General features: G+C 39.4%; 1 protein-coding gene and 1 pseudogene across 1 annotated transcript; both read right to left on the reverse strand.

Moving 5' to 3' along the window:
* Positions 1-241: 241 nt before the first annotated feature.
* Positions 242-1,171, reverse strand: LOC129557242 (olfactory receptor 4C6-like). Its single transcript, XM_055427828.1, has one exon. It carries the CDS (start codon positions 1,169-1,171, stop codon positions 242-244), a length of 930 nt encoding a protein of 309 aa, XP_055283803.1.
* An 11,251-nt stretch (positions 1,172-12,422) lies between these two features.
* On the reverse strand, positions 12,423-13,350 carry LOC129557349 (olfactory receptor 4C3D-like; annotated as a pseudogene).
* Positions 13,351-13,552: the final 202 nt, after the last annotated feature.

Consider the following 13,552-nt stretch of genomic DNA (forward strand, 5'->3'; position numbering starts at 1 on the left):
TGAATTATGCAAAAGACAGGTTAAAAAGGAAGGGAGAAACAGAGAGAGAGACAAAGAGCCTTAAGAAAAGGGATGAAATATAAAATGTACTTAGGAGGTAGGCAATGCCTAATTTTATTACCTTAAATTGATTTGCATTCTTAACCAGATTTGCATTATTTGTTGTGTCCCAAGTGGGTTATAATGAATGGGAGGTAAGACTTCATTGTCCTTCAGGAAAGAATTTCTCTTAGCATGGAAGTTAATGACCACACAAGGCCCCTTGTTTCATCCACAGTTTCCTCATGGCATTTTTCACCTCCATGCTCCTCAAGGTGTAGATCAGGGGATTTAGCATGGGAACAATGATGGTAAAAGACACAGCCATCACCTTGTCTATGAGGTAGGTGGCCACAGGCCTCAAATACAAGAAAATGCAAGGCACAAAGAACATAATGACTACCATGAGGTGGGAGCCACAGGTGGAGAGGGCTTTATACCTCCCTTTGGAACTACAGGACTTCACAGAGCAGAGAATGACCACATAGGAGGTGATGAGAATCAGGAAGATGGTAACACACATCACCCCACTGTTGAGGATGACTAAGAGGCCCAGGGCATGAGTGTCCATGCAGGCCAGTTTCAACAGTGGGAACAAATCACACATAAAATGATCAATGACATTAGGGCCACAGAAGGGTACTTGATACATAAAGAGAAGTTGTATTGTTGCATGTATGGACCCCCCCACCCAAGCCACTCCCAGCAAAAGGCAGCACATCCGAGGCTTCATGATGGTCACATAGTGAAGAGGCTTACTGATGGCCACAGAGCGGTCATAGGCCATCACAGTGAGAAGGATGATGCCCACTCCACCAAAGAAGTGTTCAGCGAAGAGCTGGACCATGCAGCCTTTCAGGGAGATGGTAGCGCTCTCAGAGAGGGAGTCCACAATCATCTTGGGGGCAATGGCAGAAGAGTAGGCAGCATCCAAAAGGGATAAAAAAGTAAGGAAAAAATACATGGGTGATCTCAGACTCTGACTTGTGACCACAGTTATCACAATAAGGAGGTTTCCCAAAATGGTGCATGCATACATGATTAGAAACACGGCAGAAAGGATTTTCCGCAGCTCTGGATTCTTTGTAATGCCCAAAAGAATGAATTCCGTCACATTGTTGGGATTCCCCATTTACTATGGGCTGATGTAAGCTTCTCTCTAAGCTGAAAAGTCTACAAAATAATATTATTTTAGTTAGTAATCATTGAAAGTGTTGGACATTGTTTGCATTGCTACACCCTCCTGACCTACCTTTTTCTCCAGCCATCTGTACAACAACCAGCTGCTAACAAATATATCCTGAAAACAGCTTGATCCTTGTGATTCCCTCTACAACACCTCTCACCAGTGTATCTCCTGCTTTCCTTCCTGACACTTGCTGGTTGAGACACTTAGAAGATTCTGTTTCATCAGTCACATGGTATTTTAAAGAATTAACATATCTTAAGGAAGACTGTTTGTAACTGCACAGACAGCAGCCCACCAGGCTCCTCTGTCCATGGATTTCTCCAGGCCATAATACTAGAGTGGGTAGCCATTCCCTTCTCAGGGGATCCTCTGGAGCCAGGGATCCAACCCAGGTCTCCTGCATTGCAGGCAGATTCTTTACCATCTGAGCCACCAGGAAAGCCCTTTATTTGTATATTATTTTATAAGGAAAACCTAGATCATCAGTAGGAGCCAAGGGACCAATGGTAGCCATCTTATCACAGTCTTAGATTCACTTACATTCATTCTTTGTCTTGCTCACACCCATTTATGGTCTTCATTCTGTTTTCCAAAATGAACCACTTACCCACAAGCCCTTCTCTCAGATTCTGCCTTTTAGAAATCTCAAGTTAGGAATCTGAACTTACGATATCACTGCTGCTGCTAAGTCACTCCAGTCGTGTCCAACTCTATACGACCCCATAGATGGCAACCCACCAGGCTCCCCATCCCTGGGATTCTCCAGGCAAGAACACTGGAGTGGGTTGCCATTTCCTTCTCCAATGTGTGAAAGTGAAAAGTGAAAGTGAAGTTGCTCAGTCATGTCTGACTCGTAACAACCCCATGGACTGCAGTCTACCAGGTTCCTCCATCCATGGGATTTTCAAGGCAAGAGTACTGGACTAGACACACCTAATAACCAATAATTTGGAAGGTTTCCTATAAATTGTCATTCATTTATTCTGTATACTTACTGAGCGCCTAGAATGTGTTAGCTGAAAATCCTCCAGGTTAGGTAAGTCATGTTCCACCAAATATCAAATGTTGTGCTGTGTGCAAAAAATTAAGTTTAATAACATTCATAAATCTGAATCATCCAAAGGGAACTGCATTGAACCCTGGGGCCCAGGCAAACCAGTTCCAGCCCTTGCTCCCAGAAATGAGACAGTGCCACACTCAGAGCCTGGTCGCTATTCCTCCTACAGTCAGGTTGAAGAATCCCAGTAACTTTCTTTTGTCTTTGCTAGTTTTACTCCCAAATATTCATAGCCAAAATCAAGAGCTTCTTCATACCTTAGAATTCCAAGTTCAGTGTTCAGTTACTGCCATGAGACTTTCTTTGTAATAACATCTGTTTCTTTCCAGTATGCCTGTGAAATACTATTGCTCATAAGATGTTCACATAAAACCTACACTGTATATATTTCTCACTGAATAGCATGTCTGATAGTGCAAGGAATACAATTCAGCACCTACTCCAAAACAGGGAGAGAGAATGAGCATTCCTGAAACAATGCAAGTACAAAATAACTTTCAGAAGGGAAAATAACCGTATAATATGCAGACTTCAGAAAAGATAATATAAGCAAGTCTTTGACACAAGAATTCAGACAATTCTAAATTTATAAAGTTATAATAAGCAAGGGCAATGGCATGGTCAAGGCACAGAGAAAGAAGGATGAATACATGGTGTGTAGAATCAAATTATATGGATTTTGAGGTCAGAAAACCTGGGTTTCATTGTGGACTGTCCAGGGATGTATCAATAACTAACCGTATATCAATTGCTTTTTTCAGAGGTGTTATATTAAACAAATTAATTTCCTGGAATTATAAAATTTTAATATTCAACCTTATAGACATTGAAATGTGATGAAAATGTGAACTTAACTTATAGCTTAAATATTTTTTAAATATAACAGTGTCCTGGTATATGTTGTATGTCTCATGAAAGTTAGTCACATATACCCATACTAATCCCAGGTAGGAGGTATCTTAGGTATAGACATATAACCAGACTGGAGTTCAACTGGGAATAATTAGTAAAAGCTTTAGTGGTGACTCAGATAGTAAAGAATCTACCTGCAATGTTGGAAACCTGAGCTCAATCCCTGGGTCAGGAAGATGCCCTGGAGAAGGAAATAGCAACCCACTCCAGTCTTCTTGCCTGGAGAATTCCAAGGACAGAGGAGCCTGGCAGGCTACAGTCCATGGGGTCACAAAGAGTCGGACATGACTGAGTAACACTTTCAACTTTAATCTATGTAAATACTTCATTTTTCACATTTCAGTTGATTCTTTCTTCTAAGTACCTGCAATGTGTCAGACAACCTCTCTGTGCCTCAGTTTCATTCTCTAAAATGGGAGAGTAACATTACCATCCGTAAAGGTTGTTTTAAAGATTGAATGGTTTCATGAATGTAAAGCGGTTAGATCAGCATCCTCATTTGTTTTCCCAGTATGAGGAGAATGCTACTGACAACACACTATTTTTCAAAACTTCCCCTCCTTTGGACCATGTGTTTACATATGCATCTGATAAATGTTCCATTTACTGGCAGGATATTGCCTTAATGATGCCTCAACACTTTAGCAGAATGTAAGTTTTTGAACTGACTTGAAAGGAAAAATATGTCAAAACTATTTTCTAAAACATAGTTCTGAACAAAAGAAGAATAACTTAAATAAAAAGCATCTATTAATGTACGTTATTGCCTTTGAGAAATAGTACCTGCAGATAGACTGACACAACTTTACAGTCACAAGGGCCCCTCCCAACCGTCAGCACTCACGGACCCTCAATCAACAGTCCAGTGCACGCTCGTCAGACGTGCGTCTGTGTATAGTCACATGTACATTCTTTAATGTGCTTTACTCCACATGAAAGTGCATACAATGCAATAATATACATGAAATTCTAATTAAAATTTGTATGAACACTATTTGTCAGTATTTATGAATTCTCCTTCATTTTAATTGCTATGTATTATTCTATTTGGGGCTTCCCTTGTGGCTCAGACTGTTAAGAATCTGCCTGCAGTGTGGGAGACCCGAGTTTGATTTCTGCACTGAGAAGATCCCCCGGAGAAGGGAATAGTTACCTAAGCCAGTATTCTTGCTTGGGAAATCCCATGGACAGAGGAGCTTGGTAGGCTACACTCCCTGGGGTCACAAAGAGTCGAACATGACTGAGAAACTTACACACACGTACAAGCATTATTCCATTTTATGGTTACAACATAGTTCTTTTAACCAGTCCATTTTTGCTTTGAATTTATTTTATTTCAAATATTTTTGCCTCACATACAGGGCCATAAGGAACATCCCTTACAGAAATCTTTACTTAGTGGTTTGAATATTTCTGTTGAAGGAATCTATATTATCACCACGTCAAAATATGCATATGTTTAAATTTGATAGACTGTAACATTCCTCTCTCAAAGTTTTGAAGCATCTTTTATTGTCATAAATTGTGTATTACAGAGTATTAAACAGTAATTTTCCCCACAGCCTTGCCAATTCTAAATATTATCATTATTAAACTAATATATTTAAAACAAATTCGCTAAAAACTCACCTCATTTTAATTTGTATTCATTCATAGAATTTCGCTAATGGCATAAAGAATAAATATATTATTGACCTCCAGATAAATTTAAATTGCATGCAATATAATGTCTATATAGAGATATATAATCTAAACAAATGTACCAATCTCATAATAATACATCACCCTCAGCACCAAAGCCAACATCATCCCTGTGGGCAAATCTGCTCACAAAAGAATGTATTTTTACATAGATATATTTCTAAAGTCAGCTCCTTAGTATCACTGAAAAACTGGAATCATTAACCAATTTAAACAGAGAGAAAATCATGATAAAAAGTCTTTCTCAGAGATGATTAGTAGAAAAAATAAGTTAAAGTAAACTGGTACAAAAGGAAAAAGGAATATCTGTGTGTGTGTGTGTGTGTGCGTGTGTGTGTGTATAAACACACAGAAAATTGCATGAAAGAAGGGAAACAAAACATCTCTTTTAAAGTAAACTATATATATTAGCTTGGAGAAGGCAATGGCAAGCCATTCCAGTACTCTTGCCTAAAAAATCCCATGGATGGAGGAGCCTGGTAGGCTGCAGTCCGTGGGGTCGCTATGGGTCGGACACGACTGAGCAACTTCACTTTCACTTTTCACTTTCACACATTGGAGAAGGAAATGGCTACCCACTCCAGTGTTCTTGCCTGGAGAGTCCCAGGGACGGGGGAGCCTGGTGGGCTTCCGTCTATGGGGTCACACAGAGTCGGACACGACTGTAGTGACTTAGCAGCAGCAGCAGCATATATATTAGCTACTCCTGTTCCTCCCTTTTCTAAAACAAATCTCTGAAACATAAACACACAGTATTTTATTTGATATTCTCATAATCTGGCCAGAGACCAAAGGGAGACACTTACGTTTTGGTAAATTGCCAAAAGAGAGTAAAGTAAATTAAGCTAAAACTTGTTGAATGCTCAGAGCTCTTCATCCTGAGGCTACAATCTGTTTATACGGACAAAACAGGTGAACTATTGACACATTTTTAAATATAATTGTGTGTGCATATAAATAATTCACCTTTAAATCTTTAAATTCTTATTTAAAGATTTTAAAATAATAGTTCAAATTAATAAGGCTGTAACTGTCTTAAATACTCAAATATTTGTTAAAATCACCTCCAAAACTGTCTCATGTCATCTCTGTGACCTCTAAAACCCAGTTACCTGATGGTTCCAGTAAATAGAAGGCAGATATTGTGGAAGTAAATTTTTTAGGACCATGTCAGGATAACCAAAGATCTGGCTCCATCCAGGATGTAGTTATGAGAACTTTCCTCTAAAAAAGGAGCTTGGAGTCATGACACATTAGAGTTACAACTTAGCAAATCCAAGCAGAGAGGCAAATAAGTCAGTACCACACTGGGAGCAATCACTTAATGGAGAGTTATTTTGATAGGACCAGAATTTGTAATGATTTTAAAGAAAGATTTTAAACAGATGATCTAAAGTGTCCAGGGATTTACATAAGAAACCATTTGCACGTGACAAAATAATTCAGACTTCATCCAAATAGGAAAGGTTGCCAAACAAGGCAGCCAGCTAAGCTGTTTACAAAATTGTTCATGGAACTGTTCCTGACATTTAGCTATGCTTGAGTTTAATTTGTAAACAGTTTTCAATACACGCCTTAGCAGACACATCATTATTGAGATGTTCTCCTTTGGGTAACAGAACCTGGGCTGAAAGAGGGCAAAGTGCCAATTTCAAGTGCAGACTTGCAACATTTCAACTGCACCCCTTTAAGGCTGTGTCTCTGCTGACTGAGGCACTAATCACCATACCAGTCAATTCCAGTCCACCACTGCAGTGATCTGCTTTTCCCAGGGGCAGAGGCTCACTGGAGCCAGGCCAACCTGATACTCCACAAACACAAAGCCATATCACAATATTAACCATTCAGTAAATTTCGAACAACTAAACTCTTTTCTTAATTTGCCTGCCCTATAATACAGATGAAGAAAAATCAATAGGACTTATTCTTGGCCACCTATCAGGACTGAATTCTTGTATCACCTAACCTGGGGCTCCCTACATCTTTCAAGACTGTCTGTTAAAATTATATCACATCTAACTTCAGGAGAGTTGCCACTATAATGGATTCCAAAATGTTTCTAAGCCAGAAAAAATAAGGACTAAACTCTCACTCTGTCACAGTATTCTCAATCGACATCCTTTGAATTTAGAAATATTTGGGGTTATAGCCTTCCTTATTTTCAACCTTCTATAGTTTAAAATATCAATATCTTGCATATATAATATACTTCACAGACTACAACTGGTTTGTTAATGTAGTAGACAATGTACTCTGGGAAGCCTGCTGAGAAAGAAGAGCCTCACAGTTTTACTGAATATCATCTGCACAGGTGATGGGCCAACCTCAGTGCTTGGATGGAGTTTTCTAGATGCTCCATGAGTAGTTATCTTACCTAACCATTCCGACATAAGCTAGGGCTGTAGTCCTTAATCTTCTATCAATAGTGCTTTCTAAAGGCACATTTTAAACATTGTTTCCTTAATCACTCCCCTTAAAATATTATAACCATAAATATACTGCCCATTTTTCTGTTTTATGTATATCTGTGCTTTATATATAAAAACTTTGACATTTTCATCCTCTAAGAAAACACTTTTACATGCTTCGGGGAGATATTTTCTTCATTTCAAGTGTATGTGTTAGAACAACCTACTTATTTTTTAAAAGGGTGAGAAGGGTAATGTGATTATTTAAACTTGGCCCTAACTACAATTCTAGCTGGACTTTAAAAACTACACAAATCTCTATCCAATTCTTCTCTCCTGCAGCACCCTCTTATAAAATGATTTTCATCAGACCCATTGCTAACAAAATTATATTTTTCATTTATTTATTTGTTTATTATACATCTACTCCCCACTGGAATTTAACTTTCACACAAACACAACTCTTACTTGTAAAAGTTGTACACCCAGTTCCTATAACTCTCTCACATACTGTAGACTAGACAGTATTATTTGGACAAATTAAATATGTCAAGATATCCTAAGCTGAATTGCCGGTGGAGATATTTGTCCAGTAGTATTTGTTAACACTATGGGAGAACAATGTGAAAAGCCCTGAGGAAACGGTATAGTTGCTCAAAGTACTACCTTCATGCTCAAACAATTATCAGTCTCCTCAATGGCTGAGCTGCTCATTTTTTGTCCAAATATCTCTTTCATCTAAGTGCCACTCTTTTTCGAAATTCAACTATTTGATTTTTATTTCTTCAGTCCATTACACTTCACTTTTCACGATGTGCATAAAGGGTAACATATCTGTACAAATGAGATCAGTTGGTTTTTCTCTGATACAAGAGGAATCAAGAAGGTGCAAGTGGCCTGGGAAGTGAAGATCAATGCAGAAATGAGAGGAAGAAAATGCTCCATCCCTCCCCCCACCCCAAAATAAAGGCTGAATACTTCAATGACAATCTTCACAACTTGGCCAATGATCAGATCTGTACTTTTTATATTTTCACATCAAGCTAGGAAAAAATCTTGTGAAGTGGAAAGGGTAGAGGAAGCAGAGTTTCAAAGGTTTGATATTGTTTAATTTCATTGTCACATTTTCTTTTTGTATAAAATGAAGTATCAACCTTTCTATTAATACATGTTGCTTCATTAAGAGAGTTAAAGTATGTAAAGAACCTATCAAAATATATGCCTCATATTTAGCCTTCAACAATGAGCTCACCTTCCTCATTTAATGCCTAATACTTTAATTAAATTAACAATCCAGATTAAAAGAAAATACTCTTAACAACAGATCCAAACATTATTTATCTCATTGATTTTTAGGAGAGACATATTTCTTTATATGTTTCTTAAAGAATCAGACATAATCAAATGGTGTTGTCCGCGTGAGATTTTTGATGATGGGTGCAAAGAAATATCTTAAATTCCCTAGAATTATTTACAAACCAGCAAAATTCCATACACTGAGGTGAGACTGCCTTACATTTCTTTCTTCTTTTCTTACACCTTCCAGGTTTGCTGTTGACACTGAGCCCTTGGTATAGCCCCTTCAGTCTTATTTTCCTCTTCAACTCATTCATTTCATCTTTGAGTAGAAATGACATCTACTTAAAACTTATTCTGTTTTTACCACTGATTTACTCTCCACTCCTATCTAACAGTCACAAGGCAAAATGAACCGTATGTTATTTAGTGTAGGTTCTATTGCAGTGCGTAATTCTCACCATCAGCTGCAAAATTGATCATCTTTAATAGATTAAGTGCTGATAATATTATCTTACAAGCCTAGACATTGTGGGAAAAGCTTCTATTTCTTATGAATTTGAGGCACCATGCATAAGCTAGCAAACAGTCTCCCCAAAGAATAGGTGTGAATGCTCTGGCATCACTATATGGTCAAATTTTGATGAAAAAATGGCTAGAGATGACTACTACTAAGTTTGAGAAAATATTTCTGAAATAGCACAAGTTGGAGTGTTATAGTCAGAGAAGCTTCGACTTATAAAGTGTTAGGTAACAATGTAGAACGAGCTGGTATTCTCCATGTGCCTAGAGGAGCATTACAGGTATCACCACTTTCCTAAAGTTTGTGTTATGAAAACTTTTGTCAAATTTTGCTTTCATAAAAGGCCAACATTTTTACAGTAATGTTTTTGTTCATAAGAGCAAAATTTCTCTTCTGATTTCTTTCAGTTAGTGGAAATAGTTCCAAGCATAGGTATTCTTATATTGCCCCACATGTGACAAGGCTACAGCAAATTTGACTGTCTTCTTAAAGGAGAAAGTGAATCATTAACATTACAGATACATTTCTTATCTATAGACATAAATGTATCAGGAGTTGGTGATGGACAGGGAAGCCTAGCGTGCTGCAGTCCATGGGCTCACAAAGACTCGAACACAACTGAGTAGCTGACTGAACTGAAAGATATCAAAGACAACTGTGTTTTATTTGAAGAAAGAAAAACTGAGATTTGGGACACCTGGATTCAAATGTTGTAGCTAAAACTCTTAGATATGTTTTCTGTTTGTTGTTGATATGTGATTAAAGAACGTTTACTCTTCTTTAATCAAAAGACTCCTCAAGTCTTGTTAAGAAGAAAAGAAAACTATTCCTTTATATTCAATAAAAACTGTAAGTGATAGGATATTTATGAAAATAAGACCAAATTAAGAATAGTTTTTATATTTCTGGTTTATTTTTTATGCTACAAAAAGAATTAAAGCTTGGTTGAGAACTGTTCCTCCTTTAGTGAGTGTTTCTATTTTTGCTTTTGATAAATTCATAGTGCCAAAAAAAATTCAACAGTGATTCTTTCACTCTGTAAGTATCCCTTCGCTATATATCTAAGAATTTCTAGGATCTATTTGCTTTACCACAGGTTAAGTAAAAATAAAAGAAGACCTGAAATCAAGGCAGACCCTAAGGAAAAGCAACATTTGTATGAAGAATTTAGTACAGTAGAAATACATACTCTATAATAATCTCACTAGGGATTCATAGATGTTCTTTCTATTGCGCATTCTAAATCTATGCACAGAAGTGAAGTGAAGTGAAGTGAAGGCCGCTCAGTCGTGTCCGACTCTTAGCGACCTCATCGACTATACATGCAGTCTACAGTGTTCTCCAGGCCAGAATACTGGAGTGGGTAGCCTTTCCCTTCTCCAGGGTATCTTCCCGACCCAGGGATAGAACGCAGGTCTCCTGCATTGCAGGTGGATTCTTTACCAACTGAGCCACAAGGGAAGCTCCCTGAAGAACTGTACGAAAAAGATCTTCACAACCAAGATAATCATGATGTCGTGATCACTCACCTAGAGCCAGACATCTTGGAATGTGAAGTCAAGTGGGCCTTAGAAAGGATCACTACAAACAAAGCTAGTGGAGGTGATGGAAATCCAGTTGAGTTATTTCAAATCCTGAAAGATGATGCTGTGAAAGTGCTGCACTCAATACGCCAGAGAATTTGGAAAACTCAGCAGTGGCCAAGGGCCTGGAAAGGGTCAGTCTTCATTCCAATCCCAAAGAAAATCAATGCCAAAGAATGCTCAAACTATTGCACAATTGCACTCATCTCACATGCTAGCAAAGTCATGCTCAAAAATCTCCAAGCCAGGCTTCAGCAATATATGAACTGTGAACTCCCAGATGTTCAAGCAGGTTTTAGAAAAGGCAGAGGCGCCAGAGATCAAATTGCCAACATCCGCTGGATCATGGAGAAAGCAAGAGAGTTCCAGAAAAACATCTATTTCTGCTTCATTGACTATGCCAAAGCCTTTGACTGTGTGGATCACAATAAACTGTGGAACATTCTGAAAGAGATGGGAATCCCAGACCACCTGACCTGCCTCTTGAGAAACCTGTATGCAGGTCAGGAAGCAACAGTTAGAACTGTACATGGAACAACAGACTGGTTCCAAATAGGAAAAGGACTACGTCAAGGTTGTATATTGTCACCCTGCTTATTTAACTTATATGCAGAGTACATCATGAGGAACGCTGTGCTGGAAGAAGCACAAGCTGGAATCAAGATTGCTGGGAGAAATATCAATAACCTCAGATATGCAGATGACACTACCCTTATGGCAGAAAGTGAAGAGGAACTCAAAAGCCTCTTGATGAAAGTGAAAGAGGAAAGTGAAAAGGTTGGCTTGAAGCTCAACATTCCGAAAACAAAGATCATGGCATCTGGTCCCATGACTTCATGGTAAATAGATGGGAAAACAGTGGAAACAGTGTCAGACTTTATTTTTTTGGGCTCCAAAATCACTGCGGATGCTGATTGCAGCCAGGAAATTAAAAGACACTTACTCCTTGGAAGGAAAGTTATGACCAACCTAGATAGCATATTAAAAAACAGAGACATTACTTTGCCAACCAAGGTCCGTCTAGTCAAGGCTATGGTTTTTCCAGTGGTCATGTATGGATGTGAGAGTTGGACTGTGAAGAAGGCTGATCACCGAAGAATTGATGCTTTTGAACTGTGATGCTGGAGAAGACTCTTGAGAGTCCCTTGGACTGCAAGGAGATCCAACCAGTCCATTTTAAAGGAGATCAATCCTGGGTGTTCATTGGAAGGACTGATGCTAAAGCTGAAACTGCAATATTTGGCCACCTCATGCGACGAGTTGACTCACTGGAAAAGACTCTGATGCGGGGAGGGATTGGGGGCGGGAGGAGATGGGGACGACAGAGAATGAGATGGCTGGATGGCATCACCAGCTCGATAGCCATGAGTCTGAGTGAACTCCGGGTGTTGGTGATGGACAGGGAGGCCTGGCGTGCTGTGATTCATGGGGTCGCAAAGAGTCCGACACGAGTGAGTGACTGAACTGAACTGAACTGAAATCTATGCACATGAATATTAAAGCCTTGGGAGAGGTTTAACTTTTATAACATTAAAAGATAAAAAGCACCTAGCAAAGTACCTATCCATTAAGCATTCAACAAATTTTAGTTTCTGGGCCTTTTTTAATGTCAATGATCTGCAAAATTTATTGGTTTTTTTTTTTTTCATATTTTGCAATAGATATAATCCTCTCTGCATAGATAAATCATCATACTATTGGCTTCATGAACAGTCTACGTTATTCTCCTTTTCATCAAATTCATCATGGCATTTTTTACCTCTGTGCTTCTCACTGTGTAAATGATTATGATTCATCATGAGCGTGAGGATTGCAAAGAATACAGCCGCCCACTTGTCCACAGGATAGGTGGCCACAGGACTCGCGTGGGTGAAAATACAAGGGACAAAAAAGAGCTCCATTACTATAAAGTGGGAGCCACATGTAGAGAGGGCCTTGCGCCGTCCTTCAGAGCCGCGGGACTTCAGGGAGCTCAGCATGACTATGTAGGAGAGGAGGAGCAGGAAAAAGATGAGTAAGCATGTGGCCCCACCGTTGGCTGCCACCACCATTTCAAGCCTGTAGATGTCGCTGCAGGCAAGTTCCAACAGTGAGAAGAAATCACACGTGAAGTGGTCGATGACGCTGGGACCACAGAAGGTCAAGCTGACCATGAAAAGATCTGCACCGCGGCGTGCAGGGTCCCCCCGGCCCAGGCCACCACCAGGAGCTGGCAGAGCCCCTGTTGTGTGATGGGCGTGTGGTGCAGAGGCTTGCAGGTGGCCACGTGGTGGTCACAGGCCATGGCAGTGAGGAGGATGACCTCTGATGCTGCCAGGAAGTGCTCCACAAAGAGCTGAGTCAGGCAGCCACCCCAGGAGATGGATCTCCTCTGGTGCAGCAGGTCAGTGATCAATTTAGCTGTGGTGACGGATGTGTAGGAGGCATCTATGAAGGCCAAGTAAGTGAGAAAGAAGTACATGGGAGCAGAAAGCGTGGGGCTGAGAGAGAAAGATGGTGATGACAATGAGCAGGTTGGCCAGAACAGTGAATAGGAAAATAAACAGAAAGACAATGAAGAGTATTTTCTGCAAGTGTGCATTCTGTGTGAATCCCAAGAGAACAAAATCAGTCACATTGTTGGGAGGTATAAGAACATCCATTTAGGAAGTAATACCTTCTTGGGGCCTAAATTTCCTACAAAGGAATAAAAAGTGGCACCTGTTAATCATGACAGGTTTGTGGTCTGAATTTCTTAGAACAAAACAGAGCAGTCACTATATCTGTGGCTCAAGTCCTTGGCACTTTTGCCCCAGTAATTGTTGCAAATCATTCTTATTTTCTTCATGATGCTTTCCATCTCTT

This window comes from Moschus berezovskii, chromosome 7 (assembly GCF_049115385.1).
Source record: "Moschus berezovskii isolate FMDL1 chromosome 7, NW_MosBer_1.0, whole genome shotgun sequence".
In the NCBI taxonomy this organism is placed as follows: domain Eukaryota; kingdom Metazoa; phylum Chordata; class Mammalia; order Artiodactyla; family Moschidae; genus Moschus; species Moschus berezovskii.